Source organism: Desmodus rotundus, chromosome 13, assembly GCF_022682495.2.
Source record: "Desmodus rotundus isolate HL8 chromosome 13, HLdesRot8A.1, whole genome shotgun sequence".
Taxonomy (NCBI): domain Eukaryota; kingdom Metazoa; phylum Chordata; class Mammalia; order Chiroptera; family Phyllostomidae; genus Desmodus; species Desmodus rotundus.
Genome location: NC_071399.1, coordinates 71,283,383 through 71,305,458, shown reverse-complemented (window position 1 = coordinate 71,305,458; position 22,076 = coordinate 71,283,383). Strand labels below are relative to the sequence as shown.

Genomic DNA, 22,076 nt, shown 5'->3' with positions numbered 1-22,076 from the left:
AAATATAAATAATGGTAGATATTCAATGACTGCAGGAACTCGGTACAGAGCTGTGGACATTGTGGAAAGAGGTAAGATTATCCAGAACAGAAGAGAATGAGGGCGGGGGAAAACCCCAGGAACTGTTAGAGTTAGATCAAAGAGACAGCAAAGTGAGGGACAGAAAACAAATCAGAGGCAGGTGACTCAAGAAGCAAGAGAGGGGTTTCGAGAATTATGATAAATGCCTTGCAGAGGTTTCAGGTAGGATGAGAATGAATAGAGGGTCCCTGAATTTGACAACCAGAAATTGATTTTCATTCTATATTTGAATTTATTTAGCTTCCAGATAATACTTGTATTTTTAACAACTTGATGAAATGTTGAAAACTAAACCCTTCAAATATCCAAAAGAACACGTTTATTTGACTATAAAAAGCAATTCAAGTGTAAACAGGGTACTTTAATTTGCCAAGGTCACACTTCAATAAATGAAGTCTAACCATCTTTGTGTCAGCTGAAGTTAGCTGAATTGGATGGTAATCCCTTGAGTATTTTACACATTGTAATACTAGAAGAATGTTTTGTGCTTACATTTTTGAAATTTTGGTTAATCAATAAGTATCCATTAAACAATAATAAAAATATTCTAATTTCCAATGTGAATGGATAGAGAAGAGCTTAGTTTCTTGGTCTTCCAAGTAGAAATAAATATGTTTACTCTAAGATGGTTTTAAGTGGCTTATATAATATCATAATAAAAAGTAATTTCTGTATTTCTTTTAAAGATTTTATTTTAAAAATATTTACAAATGTAGAAAGTTGAAAAAGGTGAACAGTGTACACCCATATATACAGTATCTGGATTCTAAATTAAACATTGTACTATATTTATTTATCACATATCATTCCATCCCATATCAACCCATCAATCTAGCCCTGGCTGGTGTGGCTCAGTGGATTGAGTGCCAGCCTGCAAACCAAAGGGTCGCTAGTTTGATTTCGAGTCAGGGCACATGCCTGGGTTGCAGGCTAGGTCTGCAGTAGGGGGCACATGAGAAGCAACTACACACTGATGTTTCTCTTTCTTTCTTTCTCCCTCCTTTCCCCTCTATCTAAAAATAAATAAATAAGATCTTTTTAAAAATCTGTCTTATTTTTTGTGTGTATTTCAAAGTACATCTGCCCTTCAGAACTTCACAGTTCAACATGTAAATCATCAACCACTAGTTCAATGTTTCTTTGTAGTTCTTTTGTAAAAAATAAAATTTATATATAGTAAAAGGTACAAATCTTAAGTATACCTGTTAATTTTACTTATCACTGAATTGTGATTGGCAATTTGAAAATAGTTCTACTCCTCCTTTGTGATCTTTACACTTCTTTCTTTCTTGTCTTATATTACTGCTAGAAGCTCAATTACATGTGTAATATAAGTCATGAAAATATAAATCCTTGCCCTGCTATCTCCTGTAAAGGGAAAGAATTTAGTATTTCATCATTAGGTATGATATTGGCAATAGATTTTTTTTGTAGATATTCTTTATCAGATTGAGGAAGTTTCTTCTGTTTCCTAATTTGTCTCAACACAAGGACATATGCAAAGTTACAGAGCTAGGAAAGTACAGAACTTTCAGTGTAGTATGAAATGCTATGAAATGGTAAGGCCTAAAAAGTAGAAAGGATAAATGAGTCTAATTGTCAAAAAGTCATGCTAAGGAATTTGACTTTAGGCTGGCTTTAGATGATAGAGGCATTCAGATCAGTTCATGGTATGATCAAACCTATACTTCACAAAGACAACTAGGACTCCAGTGGAGAAACTGAAGATAAGTTTGAAAACTATTGCGATTATCAGACATTGAAAATGGAAAAAAGACAATGGTAGGAATGAAATAACAATCTTTCTTAAATTTGCCTATAAGTACAATATAGTCTTTATAATAAAATGTTCTCCAAATATATTCAAATTTAATGTCAACTTCAGTTGATGTTTAAATGTACTTTTATAAGAAAGCTGCTGTTATTTCTCTCCTTTGAACACAAATAATGTATTGGAGCATTATTGGAGCATTATTAATGTATTACAGTCAATGGTGAAATGTTAATTTAAAATATTCCATTAGAGTCAGGGGCAACGCAGAAAATAGAAGTAGGATCAGGGTCAAAGATTATAACATAGTAGGATTCAAAGAATTTCTTTCTGTTGTTCTAGAATCACTAAAATGCCATCTCCTCTCTTAGGTATTCATCACCCCAAAGGCTGAATTTACTGAGGGTCTCTTTTCTGTACTTTCACCAAGGACTGCCTATCTCTTGCTAAAAGTACTTAGCTCACCTAATTATCTGTTCATATGTTTGTCTCTCCCAGTAGACTAAACAAGAAACCCTCATAAGCAAGCATTACTGTATGAACTCCACAGCCCCAGATCTGGCATACGCAAACACTTAATTAACACTGAATGAGTGAACTGAAATAAAAATAAAATCTACCACAGTTAACCTATTTTAAAAAAATCTCAACTACCAGAGCTAAGACTAATTTTTAAAATATAAAATATTCTTTTAAAAAAGTTACTGATATATTTGAAAGAAATACACCAAAGCAGTTTTAAGAAACAATACCATGTTCCTTGGTGCTTCTAATTAAAAAAACAATAACAACAACAAAAAAATGCTGTGTGTGGGGTGTTGGGATGCAGGCTTACTTTCTGCAGTTTGGATTATTATTTCATCAAGCTCTTTTTCCAATTTCTCATAGATGTCCAGCCGTGCCTGATGCTCAGACTTCTGTGCTTGAAGTTCAGTAATGCGTTTTTCAGAAGAGGCTTGGAGACTATAAAATTCTTTAGTTAAAACCTAATAGTGAAAGAAAAAACATTGCAAAGGCAGAATTAAATAAGTTAACAGTTGAGACAAAAACATGATCCAAAAATATCTTTTTTCTCCTTTTAAAAATTTAGATATGAAGAGAAAGTAGTTCAATTGAGATGACTGAGAAAGTAAAATACAATTATTTCTACAGAAAACAATTCAGTTGTTTTTAACTGAAACTTACAAAGCTCTTTATTATATAATTTAATAAAAACAAATTAAAACCCAAAATAGTGATGGGAGTCAGACTAGCATTTGCTTGTTAGAACTCAAAAATGCAGTGACCCCGGACTTATTTGGAGGTCATTTACCTAGAAATCACAGCCGCTTCACTTATGAAGCTATGTGCAAAGAGATATACTCATAACGAGCCATTCAGTTTTCCACCAGCTCTTATTCTACCTACTTTTGCCATATTTTTAGTAAGATTTTGGGTTTCTTGAACAATCATAACTTCAAAGCAGCAAGTCAAATGTACATGTGAAGAGCCACCTGGGGCCGTATCAGAAAAGGCCTTTGTATAAAAAGAAAGGATAAAAATTATAAAAAGTGATGCAAAAGGCATGGATGGAAATGGAGTTATTTTGTATAAGACCAAAAAGTCCTATATTCTTGAATGGTAACTCATTGGGAATCACTATCATGATAATTATAACTTCACTAAAAAGGGAGACATTTCTAGTGACAAAGGGATGTTTTAATGCTTAAATTACATTCCAATTATCTAAAAGTTTATTTACTAGTACAGATTCAATTAAGGAGTGGTATTACACTCGTTTCCTAACACAGTACTGACAAGCAACAATATTATGGTTAAAAACATTTCAGTCCTACTTTTGGCACTTACTAGTTGTGATCTTAGGCAATTACTTATTCTTTCTAGGTCAACCTCAAAATATTGTTGGAGGATTCAATGAGATGGTAAATTCAGGGTTTAGCAGAGTGCACAGAACATAGTAATGTTGAAAAATACTATCACTACTCTATGAAATACAATTATAAAAACTTGTGCCTGGCTTGTGTGGCTCAGTTGGCTGGGCACTGTCCTGCAAACCGAAAGGTTGCAGGTTTGATTCCCGGTCAGCACATGCCTCATGTGGGCGTTTGGTCCAGGTCAGGGCGTGTAGGAAAGGCAGCCTATTGATGTTCTCACTCACATCAATGTTTCCCTCCATTTCTCCCTCCCTTCCCCTCTCTAAAATCAGTAAGTATGTCCCCAGGTAAGGATAAAAACAAAACAAAATAAAACAAAAAACTTGTATTAAATGGCCCATAGAAATAGAGATGTATGAATTTAAATTAATCTCGATTCTCTACAATTAAACAATTTTGAAGAAAACATTTTTTCTAATAGGTACAAAGTTCACCGTAACAAATGTATGTGATTGAATGCTTCAGTATGTGACTGAACCCAGAAATTTCTGATTGTGCGTATATTCCAAACACATTGAATTCCCTTTCAGTGTGGATTTGTCCTAGTGACTGCTTTAAACAAAGTCACTACTGTTTCTGAAAAGCCAAAGAAGAACTTCATTATCAGAACTACGGAAGGCTATTATATTAAAGATTCTTCAGGAAACACCAATATTTAAACATTTGAGTTTAAACAGGAATATATAAAATAGGTCGATTGCTTTTAGGAAACTATTGAATATCAAGGTCTCAGTGGAAAGTTCCTTTGTTTAAATAACTTAGTGATAATGCAAAATTACATAAAATTATATACATATGCAACACAAAATTATAGGCCAATGATTTTTTAAAAGTCACAAAATATAAAAAGCCAGTATTTGGAGAGCATTTGTCACTTGATACTTAAGACAAAATAAATTGTCCTTAAGTTATAAATACATGAGATTATTTAGTAAAACCCACAGAAAAGTACATAATAACTGTAATACGATTTACCCCTCACAAAATTATTTTCCTGTAAATTATTCCTCCTAAATAAGAGTTACCTTAGAAACACCTTCTAGTATTTCAGGAAAATAGATTCAAACAATGGTTCTATATTAGCATTCATCAAACCATTCATTCACTCACAAAATATTTATTGAGCATCCACCACGAGCAAAGCACTGTTGGGTACTTGTGACGCAATTATAAATGAATAGTTCCTGTTCTCTCAAGGCTCCTAGTTTAACAGAGGAGAAAATGGATAGAAACTCCCCTAAATTTTTTTTATCAACCAGTGTTTTAAGGATCACAATAATTTTTACAAAGGTGTTTTTCCATATAAGACATTTATACGAAGAAACACCGTAATTACTATTCACCTGCACCCACAGACCAAGTGGGTAGGTCCATGGGAGAGTGGTTTTCACACTGCAAGTTGCAACCTTTCTGAGGTCATGAAACCAATTTGGATTTCAGCGGCTGGCAGTAACAAAATAGAATGGTTTAGAAAACATCATCGCTATGTTATAAAGTGTTGTTTAGTGAAATGTTTGTTTCAGAGGTACAGAGAGAAGTGTTTCTCTATTTTCCTATACACCCCACCAAGAGACATTCTTAAGCGCAGTCATCCAACATGAAAAGGAAAAGGAAAGTCATTTTGCTAGGAATTATGAAATTTAAACCATAGAAAACATTAACTTGCAAAAGACGAATTCCAGATCAAGCTAGTCTAATACAGTCCCATCGAATGTGTATGGCAGCATTTGCAGTAGCAGATTACGCCTGCCGCAGTTTCCTGAAGGAGGTGTCTGAAAAGATCTTAAGTGGAGAACACTGGTCTGCTTTAGCGGTGGACACCATCTGCAGTTTTTGCATGTTTTCTTAAATATGTATGTAACTTAATGTCATTTTTACGTTTTCCCTAGGGCTTTATTTTCTGAGAGACGCTTTATCTTGTTAATCTTAGTTTTACTAATCAAGATACTTTTCAGAAATGTAACCTGAGATATTGTAATGAATACTTACATTGTCAGCTAATTAATCATGCAAATAAGATTACTGAATCTTTCATTCAATGTTTTTAACGACCATTTCCCCCAAGTCTAAAATACTGAAGAACATGATTGCATATAATCATATAATGAATGATTACAGCAAAATATAACTTAAACTAATTGAAAAAATTTTAATTACCTATTATTAGACACTTGAGTTACTTCCAATTTTTACTGTAATAAATAATGCTGTAATGTATACCATTAATATGAACCTTTATAACATCTTTTATTATTTCTTTAGGTAAAATTCCTTTAACTAAAATTAGTGGATCAATTTTTTAAGGGCATTGGCCAGATTATCATATTGTTCTCTAGAAGGGGTGTTCCATTTTCTAACTGCATGAGATTTCCCATTTAAGGGTACTCTTGCCAGCACTTTAAAAACAACAAACAGAACTATATAGAGGTTAAAAAAAAAGTTTAAATTCACATTTCCTTAATTACTAGGAAGAACACATTTTCATTTATTTCTTACAATTTGCATTTTTTTTCTTGGAAACAGTGTGTTCATTCTTTCCACCTATTTATCTAGAACAGGAAGGTAGGTCCTCTTGATAAGAGATCTTTTAAAAATGAGGTGGGGAGTGGGTGGGGATGGGGCAGGGGAGAGCAATAGGGAAAAGGGAGGGACAACTGTAACTGAACAACAATGAAAAAGATAAAAATAAATAAAAAGAAAGATACAGGCCTTTTCTCATGCACAACAGAAATATTATTGGCAAAGCTCAATATGACAGAGACCTTGTGCTTATGGACCTCACATGCTATGCTAATTTTGAAACAAAAGTTTGAATAGGTACCTCCAATTTTTTCTGATATTTTTCACATTCCAACTGACACTGTGAGAGATTTCTTGCAGTTTCCTCTTGTATAAGTTGCACACGCTCACTTTCGAAAGATTTTAATTTACTTTGATGGAGAAATTCGGTTACTTTGCTTTCTGTACTAAGTTGTAGTTCTCTATACCTGAAAGAAGCAGAATGGTTATGAGACTTTAAAGAAATCTTGATGATTTATATGAACATAAACATTACTACTATTTTTCCACACTCTCATTTTATCATGCAGTTAATAATCCAGAGAACAAAATGTACCAATTAAACTTCTAATGCTCCCTTATTTTTATTCCTTCCATCCAAGAGCAATTATTGCCTATTATTATTTTATAAGACATTTATAATAAAAAATGGTAAGAGGAAATTTCAGTTATATTGCTTAAAATGATTTAATTCCTATATATTTCGCAGGCCTTAAAGCTACAGCATTGCTTCCAGGCTTGCGGTTTCCTCCTAAGCCTAATCTCAGATGGAGAAGAATGGCATGAAATATGCACGTTAAGGGGCAAATTCTTGAGATACTTGTAAAATAAATTTCTAAGTTAGTAAATACATATACTTGGATATTACAAGAAAAATAAAGTACAAATCACAGAGATAAATGTATAACCACAAAGTCTATTACAACAAAGATAAGGAAAATTCTCATTTCATAGTTATAACTAGTAATAAAAATATTTCCACTTAACATATAAATCACCACATATTATAAATTAAAAAATGCTTCAGGTTGATTATGTTCTAACAGAAAGCAAAACACAGACTCATCGTACCTTTTTAGGGAGCTATTCTGAACCCAGCATAATGCTAAATATGTTACTAAAATTCATTTATTCAAATGTGTATTGCGTTAGTCAATTTGCTAGGTAAATATGTATACAATGGTAGACAAAAAAATTTTTTCCCCCTTAAAGAACTTAGTTTTCTGTGGAAGACAGGAAAATAAACATGAAACTTCAACAGTGTGTCAAGGGCTTCATTAGGGTAATCCCCGGCTTCAGTGGGAACATACATGTGTGTGTAAGGCAGGAGGCGGTATGGGTGGGAAGTGTTCTAGGGAGAAGAAGCCAGAGTATGTGTAGTGTAGGGAAACAGAGAGCATAGTCTATTTAATTCACAGCATCTCACTATATCCTTGCAATAACCTTACTAGGTTTTTCAGATGAGGAACTTCAGGCTCAGAAATATTGAGTTATTTCTTTAACAGATAGAAGTTGCTAGTATAGGGCTTCCAATCACAATGGTGGTGTAGGCAGACATGGCTCACCTCTTTGTAGAACTTCATCCAAATTAGGATTAAAATATAGAACAATCATCATTCAGAACCCTCAGAAATCAAGTTGAATGGAAGTCTGACAACTAAGGAATTAAAGAAACCACATCCATCCATACTGGTAGGAGGGGAACAGACAGGAACAGGTTGGTTCCTCCTCCATGTGTGGTGGATAAAAATTCAGGAGGGATATCTTGGGACTGAGGAGTGCCGGCCCCACACCAGGTGCCCCAGCCCAGGGTTCCAGTGCCAGGAAAATAAGTCCCCACAACTTCTGGCTGCAAAACCCAGCAGGGATTGAGCTGGTGAAACAAACTGGTGGAGCCCTAAGCAGTTCCTCTTAAAGAACCCCCACACACGGATTCACCCGCTCAGACTCACTCCCTCTGAGCTCCAGCACTGGGGTAGCAGCTTGAAGGCACCAGTGGCATACAGGGAGGAACTGAAGTGTCTGGTATCAGATTGAGCAGAGGCCATTGTCCCTTTTCTAAACCCTCCCACCACTCCTTCTCCTCCTGCTCCACTACTTTCTTCTCGGCTTTCTGGCATCTCTCTAGCTCATTTTTGCTCAGTTTTGGCTTGCTGCTGTCCACATACCCCTCAGGCCCTTGCACCGTTGCCATCTCTCCAGAGCCCCAAACTGAAAACTCGTTCCTTTTTGATTACAGCCATCCCCATGGGTGTGAAGTAGTAAAAAATTATTTTACTCAAAAATGTATTAATTCAATATTTTGCTGACATGAAAATGTCCCTGTGCTCAAGGAGTATTTTATGAATATAAACATATAAAATGTGTGAAATCAATACCTACTTTGTATGCTACACTACAGAACACACTAGACTACATCACTAAAATAAATTCTGGCTAAGTCACTTAAAATGTGATATTGATCTTTAAAATAAATTGTTTTGCAAAGATTTAACTACGAAGTTTGCCTTCTTATGGATTCAGGACGTTGTGGGTAATTCTGAGATCAATGCAAACACCAAATAAGAAATTAAAAACTTAGCTTTTAGATTCCACCTATTCTTCTTATTCATTATATGGCATTTGAAAGTTACTTTTAGCACTATTATTCTTCCCTTATATTGGAAAGTTAAATGACAATAGTAATCTTCTAGAAATGTGAGAATACTAAGTTTAATAAACTGACAAACCTAATTAATGTTAATTCTATAGATCAAATGAACTATATTTCTGTTTGATATTCTAATTCACCATAGTAAGAGGTCAAATTTCCTATAAAGTATAATCAGAATCTCCAATTATCCTTACAAGCATCTCATCCCAGGGCCCACATTTGGCTAGATTATTCTCTGTGCTATATTTGTAACTGGGTTCTTCTGGTTTTCATAAAACTCATCCATACATCACATGCTACTGTACAAACAGTAATCTTAAGTCCTAGGATGAAATGCTTGCTCTTCAGAAATATTCACTGCAACAGATTTGGGGGCTGGCTGTATCAGGAGAAGACATGTTAAAGGGTGCTCTGGGCCAATACAGAGAAAATAGTGGACTTTAGAATACACGGAAGGCGGCAGTCATGGCTGCACCCCTAAATCCTTTGTGTGAGGAGGGTAACTTAATCCCAAGTTTTGAAGCAAACTCTGAAACAGAGATGGGTCTGAATCTCCACCAGACATGTATGGCATATGGTTTCCCCACATCCTCAACAATATTCAATATTATCATATATGAAAATGTTTGCTATGCACCTTAATGTGAATCATCCCTTCGTATAAACTTTTCTATCCTTTTCACCTGGTATTATGTTAAAATTTTTCCTATGCTATTAAACTCCTTTCCTAAATATTAATTTTATTGTCCCTGTAATTTTTCATTCTTAATTATTACACTACTGTCAGACATCTAGCTTCTCCCCAATTTCTCACCTCATTTTCCCACACCAAATAGTAGTCCCCATCCAATGCAAAGCCTTACACTCTGAATAAAGTCTGAATTTCCAAAAACAAAATACATCTTTGAAGGAAGAAAGTCGTTACAATTAAAGGCTGCTCTGAGTGAGGACTGTGCGATAAAGTAACCATCCTGAGCATTGCCAGGGTGTGTGTGGGAAAGCACAGGAGCCCCAGCCGTGCCTAATTTGCTGGAAGGTACTATCATTTGGACCCAAACATTCTAATGGGTTTCTTAACCAACTGAGCCATCCAGCCACAGTGCACTAATGAGTTTCTTAAAAAAATAAATTTGACTCATTACTTATGTACATATTTAGACATGTATCATGGATACCTGAAAATCATATAAGGACATTTACACTTACATAAAAAGAAAAGAAAAAATGTATATCCTGAAGAAATGATATCACTGTGGTAGGTAAAAAATATCTGGCTGAAGAGAGGCTGGAAAAAAGTTAGCTGGTTTTACATTAGACATTTTCACTTAAAAAAGTAATTTTACTAAAGGCAACTAAAAAATTTTTGACATGAGCAATGTAAAAAATGAAAAATTAAGTATTTTCTATTCAAATAATTTTGGATGAGATCTCTTTAACTTCTTACAACAAAGTGTTATTAATCAAGTAAGGGACAAAGTACGTATCATGGCCTCATCCATGTCTAGTAAATTAAATTAAATCTTTGGTTGGTTGGTTTTTTAATATCCTGAAAATATTTACAAGATCTCTACACCCAGAAATAGGCACTCCTGCTTATCATACCTAATCTGCAATTTCTGATACTTTATAAAAAGTAAAAAAACTTTTAAATTTAGTTTTATATACTTCAGAAGATATCAATTTAATGTACATTTATTTATATTTACATTTATGTAAATACAATTTACAACTGCATTTTATGGTAGATTTGTAAAAATCTACAAATATTTCTTTAAAATAACTTCTCATATCACTATGTCCTTAATATTTAAATGATTATAGTCTTCAATTCTATCAACTGGAAAAAAGGATAGCTCAGAATCTCCTGTTAACCAAATAACACACTAGCTTTCTATATTGTAATGAACTCTCCTAGTGGGTATATTTGTTTTCTGATACAGAATCACTGGATGTAATGAACGAAATTTACTGATAGGTGTATGCTGAATTGGTGAACGTTCTAAAGGGAGAAAACATGTTAACAACGACTGATCCATATTAGAGAAGACATCTGAAACTGCTTCCCGTTCATCGACAGAAACAGAGTTCTAGTAACTAGCCTTTCCCTTGTGAAATTTTCTAAGCTGAAAAGAAAGCAGGTGGAAAAACTTACAAAACTACCATCAGTGTTGCAACAGTGATGACTACGGGACAAGCAAAAGGAATTTAAAAGGCGATTGGTTATCTGTCCAAATGTTTCTGCCATTTAGACGATTTCTTCAACCAGTTCACTTCTCAGCTGTAATACGACATCTGTCGTTTTTGGCTTACAAGCGAATTCTTAAATGAATGTGAGAGATCTTTTTTTGCAGAGTTAAAAACGCTGAGTATGCTTAACAACTGTACCATGGATTTATAAGAATTTCAAGCATGTATTTAGAGTAATTTAATGCATCTATCATATCATGATCAAATAAAATATGTACTGTTATTAATAAAATAAATAATATGTAGTAATATTTGGCCATCCTATAAAGGCAAAAAATACATACTGCAGGTATGTGAAGATAAAAGTACTTAAATGAAACAAATATAATGAAAGGAATGCTGCCTTAAAATAAATCAAAGCATGCATGAGATAAAATTAGAGTGAAATATTTTGACAGTGTTCGAACGAGTAGCTGTTTTCCCTTTTGTGGCAACATGACAACAAACACTTAGAAATTCATCCTGGAGCACCCTTTGAAGCACGAGTATCTATTACATCAGTGCTTCACAGCATGGAAAACTACTTCACGCTGCTTTCAGTGTGCACCTCACAGTGCTGGTCTACCCACAGCGAAGGAAAAAATCCGAAGAGATAAAACTGAATCTAAAAAGCTCGTAAGACCTGTGTTTTTGTTTCTATTTTGCTGTGAACTTAAAACTACTCTAAAAAATATGAAGTCTGTAAAAAAACCCTAAGAAAAAGTACTTTTGGGGGATGCTTTAATGAACAATGGTGTTAAGTGTGAACAGCAGCAGAATGGAGGCTAATCGTGGTTTTGTCCTATTTTTCCATAATTTATAGCTCAAAGAAAAAAAGTCAATTTACTGTACATGCAAAAAGAGATGTAAAAGCCATTTATTTAGAAAAACTTCCTATTAACAGACAAACACTATGAACCTTAACTTACACAAGTCAGTGTTCTGAAAATGAATTGAAAAAATTCCATGACTCTAGGAAACTCCTGAATAGGAATATAGAAAAGAGAGTCCTGGGTTCAAATCCAGATAGATTCCCAGTAGAGCAAGACTTTCCTTTGCAAGGGTGAGGATGATCCTTAAGCTTGACTTCTATCTAGCCCAAGCAGGAATACCCATCAGAACCCCTTGTGGAACCTTTGAGAAGTACAGACACTGTGGCTCCACCGCAGGTCTTCTGAATTGAAATCTTAGAGGACAGACTGGGGAATGTGAAATTCTGGGTAACTAAATGAGCTAATTAATATAAGCAACATGCTCACAAGAGCATCCCCTATAATTAAAATATAAGTCACTTGAGTGCAAGCGTCTTGTTTAATGAATCTTTGGATTCCTAGAACCTAATATTTTACCCGGTACACTACAAGCTCTTAATAAATCTGTGCTGAATGAACGGGGTCATATTAATTAGTTATACTATAAAATTTAGCCTACTAAATAGTTCAAACCAAGTTAGAAAACACTCAAGTCTCACAAACCAATCTGATGAGGAGCATTCTTTTTGAAAAATGACAAAATCAGTGAATTAAGATTATTATTTCCAGGTTTAGTCATCAATTTAACATGAGAAATTACAGGGAGTGAAGAAGAAAGAAGCCGAAATGATTGCAGGACAGGTGTGACAGAGCTACAGGAAAGATGAGAGTTTCTAAAAACGCAGTCTGGCTAACGACTAACATGAGAGAGCAGACATGACAACATGCTAAACATGAGAGAAGCAGACATGACAACATGCTAAAAACGTTTCAAACCAGAAATGCAGCAGGGGGGCAAAGCTAGGGAGAGCTTAGATGCATCTAACTTCTGGAATGAGTTAAAGGTATTGCAAAATGTACGCACCATTTTACGAATGCGAGGGCAACTCACTAGCCTACCTACAAAAATAGGATGAAGTCCATAATAAGGGTACGTAAAACAGAAGCAATGAAGAAAAAAATAATAATGAGGAGCACTAAGTTGCTTTGTTAGGTCTGCTCCCCCATCTCTAAATTTCTCTCATTAGACTTAATAAACTAAGGAACTGCTTAGTAGGTCTATTTTAGAATTTTTTTAACGAGTAGATATAAAATATTAGACCTGTCAGCACAGTCAGTTAACACACATGCTATGATCATATTTTTAAGTCTACATCTGTTTATCAAATGAGAAAGCTTCGAAAGTTCCAGAAAACATCTGCATACCTAGGTATTTATTTAACTATCTGTTTATGGGTACAAACATGACAGGATAAAAATGAATTAATAAAGTACCTATTAAAATAAAATACACCATAATTTGCCATGTAAAATGCTGACTTTTCCCCCAAATTTTTGAGGGAAAAATAAGGATGAACTTAAAACTAGTCATTATATGCATTATACATAGGTGGTACACATGGAAAAATATATATCATATTATATCTGTTTAATACCTTGTATCTTGTTCTTGTGTTTTGTAATTAGTTGTTACATAAAATTTCTTGTAACATATGTTCAAAAATAAATGCTAAAATTCCTTCATAATACAAAAAACAAGTACCTAAATATAAATGAATAAAAAATTGAATTACAAAATTAAAGTGAAAGACTTTTTTCCTGAAAGTTTAGGCCAAAAATGTGGGTGCACATGGCAAAATATGGTATTCAACATTAATTGAATAAAATATTAAACATTTAAACATCCTCCATTATTATTTGGAAGAAATGCCTTCTCTTCTTAAATGTTTTCTTGGGTCTCACTGTTCTTCGCACACTTTCCTGTGCCCTGCCCTCCTCTCTAGGCTGGTGGAAAGTTGGCGCTTTCTATTACTGCCCTGCTTCCTCCTCCTTTTCTCTCACTTGCTATTGTCCCCGAGACCCAAACCAGTGGGTTATGAGAGACTTGCGAACAGAAGTCTGAGATGAATTGTAAAGGCACTTTCTAAGGGAAAAGTTGAATTGGCACGAGTCCTTGTCAGCACGTGTAGAGACCAATACACAAGAAAGGAGCCTAACATCACAGTGCTTTTTGTTCATATTTGCTTCTGTGTTTGTGGGTGTGTGCTTTTCATTTAGCCATCTCCAAAGTCTAATACAGAATTTAGGATTATTGTCTTTTTAGAGATAAATAAATTAAACCTCAGAAAAGTTACCAAGGAGGTAGAAAAGCTGAAATTTGTACTCATAACTGCCTCAAATTTCTGGGCTCTCACACTGTAATATCCTGAATATGAGAGAGAAAAAATATTTTTAAAAAACAAAGCATGCATCAAAGCACATGCACAATCTCCAGCAACACACCCGTGGGCGGTAGGAGCGGTCAGACACACGAAAGGGGGAAGATAGAAGATACAGGGGTCATGACTGAAAGGGGAACAAAGCAAGCAGGTGAGTGCTCTTCACCAAGAGTACAGCACAGAAAGGCCCTCCGAGGGCGGAGGAAAACCTTTGTTGGGGTCAGAGGTTTAAGGAAGTTCAGGTCATTGGAGGGTATAATGGATGTCGGAGGAGGAGGTCTACAGAAAAGTTATTTTGTTTTGGACAAAGCTGGCTCTGTGCCCTACCAATACTTAGAGTATCGGTGTGAGTATTATAAGACCTGGGTGTCACTTTTTAGTTGAGTACTTACAAAATCTCTCCCATTGAGTATTCTCTCAATTACTTTATTTTGCAATGTGTAATACTGCTTAGGGAAGACACACTGGCTTGCAAAGACCATAAAAAATGCAAATTTTGAATGCTGATACTTTTCACCAGAAGGAATCAAACATGGAAGCAAAGACATTCAATATAGATTTATAATTATTTCTGGAAGGCAGCCTCACAACTACACTTATGTTCAAAAACAGGTTTTAAAGATTATTTAATAGCCTATAATTAATCACATTTTGAAGATCAAAAAACACACCTAAAGAACAAGTGGAAAAAAATTAAAAAAAATCAATGGACACTTGTGGTTCTAAAGATGAAAATACAATGACAATGTCATCTAGGGATTCAAACAGAAAAAGATCAGTGAGGGGAATGTGTTTGGGAAAACTGTGTTACATATTTCAAGAAGTGCCTTCACTTACCCTGAAGGATCATGCGATGAGTCTGAAGTATTCTTTCACATAATGCAATTTAAAATATTCACATATAACTAAATTAAGCAAGGGTTCTGAAGCCACCCTTCGTGGGTTCAAATTCCACACCTGTGCCTTGTACCTGTGTGTCAGTTTCCACATCTCTAAAATGGGATTACCAGTGGGAACAGTCTAAACACGAGGATTAAATAAATATTAGTAAAATGCTTAAAACTATGCCAGTACAGTAAGCACCATGTAAATGTTTGCTGAGTAAGATTAAATATACAAGATTGCCAAAGCCTCACTTTTTGTTTTCAAGCTTGTCATGGGAAAAGTAATCGGTGACCTTACATGCTCTCCTGGTGGAGCCAAGATCTCTCATCATGTTTCCTGTGTTTTCCTATGAACCGTGAGATGTTCTAATTATTTAAAATGCAGAAATTTCAGAAGCACAGGATTTTATTTTTTTTTCAGTCAGTGGAGTGTAACACTCCTCACCAAGAAACAGAAGTCAAATATTTTGTCATGCGCCCAGCGACACAGACGCACGGGACTGAGCAGAGCAGGTGTCCAGGAGGCCGTCTCCCAACGGCTCGGACTTGTGAGTGGTCATGGAGGGGATGCATAATGACCACTGCTTCTTAACTGAAGTTGTTGAAAAGCAGGCATAAATGCTTCAGATGAGGAATCGGCAAACATTTTTTTTATGGAAAGAGCAGGAGGGTAAAAATTTTAGGCTTTAAGGTCCATAAAAATGTCTATTGTAACACTTAACTGTGCAATTGTAGCATGAAAGCAGGCATAGAAAATACATACAGAAATGAGAGTGGTTGTGTTCTAATAACACTTTATTTATGGACACTATCATTTGAATTGCAAGGAATTTTCATGTCATGTTATATCATTCTTCTGATTTTTTCCTAATACTCAAAAAATATTAAAAAATTCTCCAATGCTCAACTGTAATTGAATAACAATAAAAAAATTCTTCAATGCTGCAGAGCTCTCTAAAGAATGAGTTCCTTTCCACAACTTATTATTTATTTTAATTGTTAGTAATTCCCTGTACAAATCTTGTACTTGGTTCATATTTTGTGGATTTTATCCACTAATTATTTAATATTTTTGATGCTATTACAAATGGTATTTTAAAAACCTTTAATTTCCAAATTTTCAACTGCTTATTGCTAGTTTTCCACTGCTAGTGTATGAGAGCATAGTGGCCTTTGTTCAGGATGACCCCGTATTCTGCAATCTTGCTAAAGTCACTTAGTAGTTTTAGTAGCTTCTTCACAGATTCCAGCTAGCTACGCCACTTTAAGAAAACAACCTCCTTAGCCTTTATATCTTGCTTAAAAAGATAGCACTTGGAACCATCCTTTTGGTCTGTTTCTATGCTTCTCTTTTTCCATCCTTTTGGTCTGTTTCTATGATTCTGTTTTTGTCTTGTTTTCTTTTTTGATTCCACATATAAGTGAAACCATACGCTATTTGTTTTTGTCTGACTGACTTATTTCAATCAGCATAATACCCTCCAGATCCCGAAGGGAGGAGGGGAGGGGGATGGCAAGGGGAAAAGGAATACGGTGAATAATGTGATAAGTTTGCATGGTGACACAGGATTACTGGAATTAGTGGGGTGACCAAATTGTAAGGTATAAAAGTTTCAGATCGCTCTATTGTATACCTGAAGCTAATATAATCAGTATAAGATTGTATACCAACTATACTTAAAAACTCAATTTAAAAATAGCATTTGTAAGAAATAAGAACTGAGAATACAATTAATGAAAGAAGGAAAGAAAACCTTAAAACGTTAGCATTGTATCTGACCCACAGCAAATAATCAGCATTTATTAAATCCCTTCCTAAATTTCAGAGTTCTTTCTATAAGTTTTAGCAAAGTTTCTGGGTTCCAAATCTTGACCTCTAGGCCTGCTCTTTCTCCTAGGCCTGAGTTCTTTATTCTCATTCATTTACTGTAGTTTACACATGATTTGTACTTTCATTTATTTACTTAAAATTAATTTATTTTCCATTTAAAGTTGACATACAATATTATATTACAATAGTTTCAGGTGTATAACATAGTGATTACACATTTATATACCTTATGAAGTGATGTGATTGGTACTTTACAACTTCAAGTACAAATCCTAAATCAAAATCATAACCTTCATTCACTCTTGAGTTACTGCTGCTTTATAAAAGTCCTATTTCTGATAATAAAATTACTGTCACCTCAACTACCCAGAAAAACATTTTTCTTTATTTAATTTTTTCTGATATTTCTTTTTAAATTTTTTAAAATATACAATCTTTATTATGTTTTTTCCATTACCATTTAGTTCCCTTACACCTTCTCAGCAATCCCACACTGTTGTCCATGTCCATGAGTCCTTTTCCCTTTTTTTCTCAATCTCTCTACCCCTAACCTAAAAATTTCCTAAGAATCACTAACTTTCCATGATACTTTCACATCTAATTGGTTACTGAATCCGGTAATAAACACAACAGCTCATATTTAATGTGATGTGACAAACACTATGTTAAACAATCCTCACAGCTCTATGAGTTATTATTATCTTTATTTTATAGATGAGAAATAGAGACACAGAAGTTATAAAACTTTCCCCAAATCATGCATCTAGTAACAATAGAGATGATATATGGATAATAACCTAGGCAATCTACCTCCAGAAACAGTGCTCTTACACATAAATTACATTGTGTCTAGTGTGTGCAGACTGTAGGATCCACTTGTGCAGGCTGTGGCATTGGGTGCTATTAGATGATATTTGGGAAAATCCAAGAAATGTCTAATGATCCATTAAAATAAGCACCATGTGTGGCCACTGTGGAAAACAGTATGGAATTTCCTCAGAAAACTAAAAATGGAACTGCCCTTTGACCCAGCAATTCCGCTGCTGGGATTATACCCTAAGAACCCTGAAACACCCATCCAAAAGAACCTATGCACCCCAATGTTCATAGCAGCACAATTTACAATAGCCAAGTACTGGAAGCAACCTAAGTGCCCATCAGCAAATGAGTGGATCAAAAAATTATGGTACATTTACACAATGGAATACTATGCAGCAGAGAGAATGAAGGAGCTTTATACCCTTTGCAATGGCATGGATGGAACTGGAGAGCATTATGCTAAGTGAAATAAGCCAGGCGGTGAGGGACAAATACCATATGATCTCACCTTTAACTGGAACATAATCAACAAAAGAAAAAAGCAAACAAAATATAACCAGAGACATTGAAATTAAGAACATTGTAACAATAGCCACAGGGGAGTGGGGATGGGATAGTGGAGAGAGGGGTCTATAGGAGCTACTATAAAGGACACAAGGACAAAATCAAGGGGGAAGGCAGAGGTGGGGGAGGGAGGTGGGACTGGCTGGGGTGGGGTGGAGGGAAGGGGAGAAAATGCAGACAATTGTAACTGAATAAAAATAAATAAATGAATTAAAAAAGAAACAGAATTTGTGGAAAAAAAATAAAATAAGCACCATGATGTTCTTGAAAATGATAGGCACAAAGGAGCCAGTGGCAAATGGCAACTAAAATAATAGCAGAGTTTATAGTAAAATCCTCAATTCACAGGTCTCTGGTAGAGAGGGATGGAGAATGTAATAGGATTAAGGTTAAGAGAAGCCGTTAAACCCCAAACCCATCTTAACACTGGCTGATTCCTGGATACTAAATATATTAGAGTGTATACATAGTGTGTGTATATATATATATATATATATATATATATATACACATATACACACACACACATATACTCTCTCTATATATATATACTATATATAGTGTATATATATAAATACTATACTATATATATACCATATATATATACTCTCTATATATGCAATATATATATATTGCATTAGAGTGAGAAGAGGTACAAGTGAGCTTTAATCCTATGTTTTCTCAGTCACAGGAAAGAGGAAGTGGAAGACCAGGCTGTACTCATGACTGTGAAGGAGAGACCCACAATCTAGAAGCCCAAACTATGTGTCTTGGATTATGATCCAAACACATTAGCAAATTCTTTTCTCCGGGAAGGGGGGAGGTGATGAGTTGAGAGCAGATAAGAAAAATCTCCACCAACCTCCACCCCGCCAGGGTGTTATTTCTAAAACCAATTTTCCCATCTGTTCCCTATGCCATCATACCAATTTGGGCCATTGCTACTCTTACCTAGACGTCAGGCATTCAGATTCAGGGAATCTTGAATTACCCTGAACATATATAGGCACATTCCTGCCAAGTTAATTATCTAAAACGGGTTCTCATCATGTCACCCCACACTGCTCACTGAAGTAATAAATATAAGCTCCTTATTTCTGACTTCCCAGGCCTACCAAAATATGAAACTATCTCTCTCCTGCCTACTTGCAGTCTTCCAATCTGACTGAATTATCTATTTTTCCTGAAAATCCTTTCAGTTTTTCCCTTTCTCTTTTTAGGAAGGTTTATGAAGTTTTTGGAATGCCCTTCTCTCAGTTCTGCCCGTCCAAATTCATACTTCAAAGAAATGCATGTTCCATATACCACCTCCTGTAAAAGGTCATTCTCAATACTCCGTTAAAATAGATCGGGACATTTACATCCACTACAGACTCCTTGACGGATATAACATTTTGCTTTAAAATATAAATGAGCACACACAATTATTCTTCCAGCTCTTGGGACACAGAAAGTCTTAAATTCAAAAAAATCTTCTATAATGTCATGCACAAAAGTTCAATAAATACTGAGTGAAAAATGTCTAGCCCATCATAGGAAAAATTTTAGAGAGATATTTTAGCAGTTTATTAGTCCACCCTCTACCACAGAGAAATCTGGGCACAACATACATATTTTTCTCCACCTTTTCCTCTGAAACCATGGGGAGAGACAGGTTTCTCTTTTGCCTTTTGATGTCCACAGTAAAGCGCAGAGTTCATAATGTTGGCTCTCATTTAAAATATAAGGAAATAAGGCAAGCAATATTAAACACTTGGAGTTGAAGGAAAAAACAAAAAACCCCCTAGGTCATCCACATGTGAAAACATGAAGGGAAGCAGAAAACAGTTGACAGAATTGGACTACAAAGACTCAATTCTCACAGGGCAGAGGCAGTCAGGGTCCCATTATGAAATGGTAAAGCTTCTATTTCCACTAGGTTCTATTATTAAATGGTAAAGGAAAATGAGTTTAACTACATGGAATTCTTCTGTACTTAGCATTATGTAGGTACAGATTCACAGCATTTATCTGATGATATTTGTGTATAAAATTTAATTTTTATACATTTCATAAAGAGAGAAAAAGCTAGATCCTTTTTACATAGTTCTAGCCAAATAAACCTCCCAAATTATTACTGCTAATCTTTTTATTATAAGTTCATGAAAAGTCTAGGTCATTTAATTCAACACTGCTCTAGTGCTTTCTATCATCAAAGATGTATGTATGGCTTAAGGAGCCATAAACTTTCACTACGCCTTGGTGGAACTTATTGGTAAATGTAGCATTGCCTAAAATTTGTGGAGTAAAAACTGGTACATAAGCCTGCAGAAAGGCAATCAGAGCTTACAAATTTCTCATAAGTGGGATGCTTCATATTTAAGAGAACTGTTGTTAAGAGTGATGAGGACGGGGTAGTTTCCACGATAAAAAGAGGCATGCTGGCTATATTGGAGATTCCACCAAGTGGAATAATACAGCAGTTAGCAACATGGAAAAGTGACTAATAAAGCATTCAATTGATAGTTTTCTTTTAGGAACATTCAGTTGATAGTTTTAATTTTCAAAAATTAGAGATCAGCACTTAAAGATTCCAACTTAAGTTTTATAAGTGCTATTACTTTGGGCTAAAAAAAAAATCTATGTTTACTATATACACATGATTGAATTTCACAACAACCATTTCTTGTTTAAACATCTGCTGACTTATTTCTGGATCAAATGCAGAGTTCAACTAATGGCAAAAGATGACAAATAAGAATAGACGTGTTTCGTGGCATCAACATACAGAACATTCCATTCTCATAAACGACAGGCTATTAACCATACCTTGATTTTCCTGTCAACTACTTTAAAAAACTATTTCAAAGTTAACATTTCATTGTCATCAACGGGTACGTGAGTTACTTTACAACATTTACATATAGATGGCCTATCTGACTAAATGATCTAGGTACACATTTGCCCCAAGGGAGATATATTCTGTTGAGTATATTCCATCTCTGTGATTCTGGACAAAAATTTTAGAAATATTAGGTTCATTACATATAGAGCATCTATGAATAATGTAGCTAATGAAAATTCATATTTGTAGTCCTAGTAAAACATTTGGATTCTAATAATAGGTATTTGGTGTCACCTCACTTCTGCTGTTTTTTATTTTTTATATTTTATTGATTATGCTATTACAGTTGTCCCAATTTTTCCATTGACTCCTTCCTCCCGGTAACCCCCATTCCCTCCAGCAATCCTCCACCTTAGTTCATGTCCATGGGTCATGCATATAAGTTCTTTGGCTACTCCATTTCCTATACTGTTCTTAACATCACTCAGTCTATTCTGTACCTACCAATTTGTACTTCTTAATCCCTGAACCTTTTCCCCCATTGCCCCCCCTTCCCCATCCCAACTGATAACCCTCCAAATGATCTCCATATCTATGATTCTGTTTCTGTTCCTTTGTTTGCTTGTTTTGTTTTTTAGATTCAATTGTTGATAGTTGTGACTTTATTGCCATTTTAATGTTCATTGTTTTGATCTTTCTTTTCCGAAATAAGTCTTCACATTTCATATAATGGCTTGATA

At 34.9% G+C, this 22,076-nt stretch overlaps 1 protein-coding gene across 2 annotated transcripts in view; it reads right to left on the bottom strand.

The window, feature by feature from the left end:
* Positions 1-22,076, bottom strand: part of PIBF1 (progesterone immunomodulatory binding factor 1) — a 174,659-nt gene that overhangs the window by 74,058 nt on the left and 78,525 nt on the right. For both annotated transcript variants that reach the window (XM_024569113.3, XM_024569121.3), the window contains 2 exons: positions 6,608-6,773; positions 2,688-2,838 (listed from right to left, as the gene is read on the bottom strand). In XM_024569113.3, the coding sequence (XP_024424881.2) occupies positions 2,688-2,838; positions 6,608-6,773 (317 nt within the window). The remainder of the gene's footprint in view (positions 1-2,687; positions 2,839-6,607; positions 6,774-22,076) is intronic.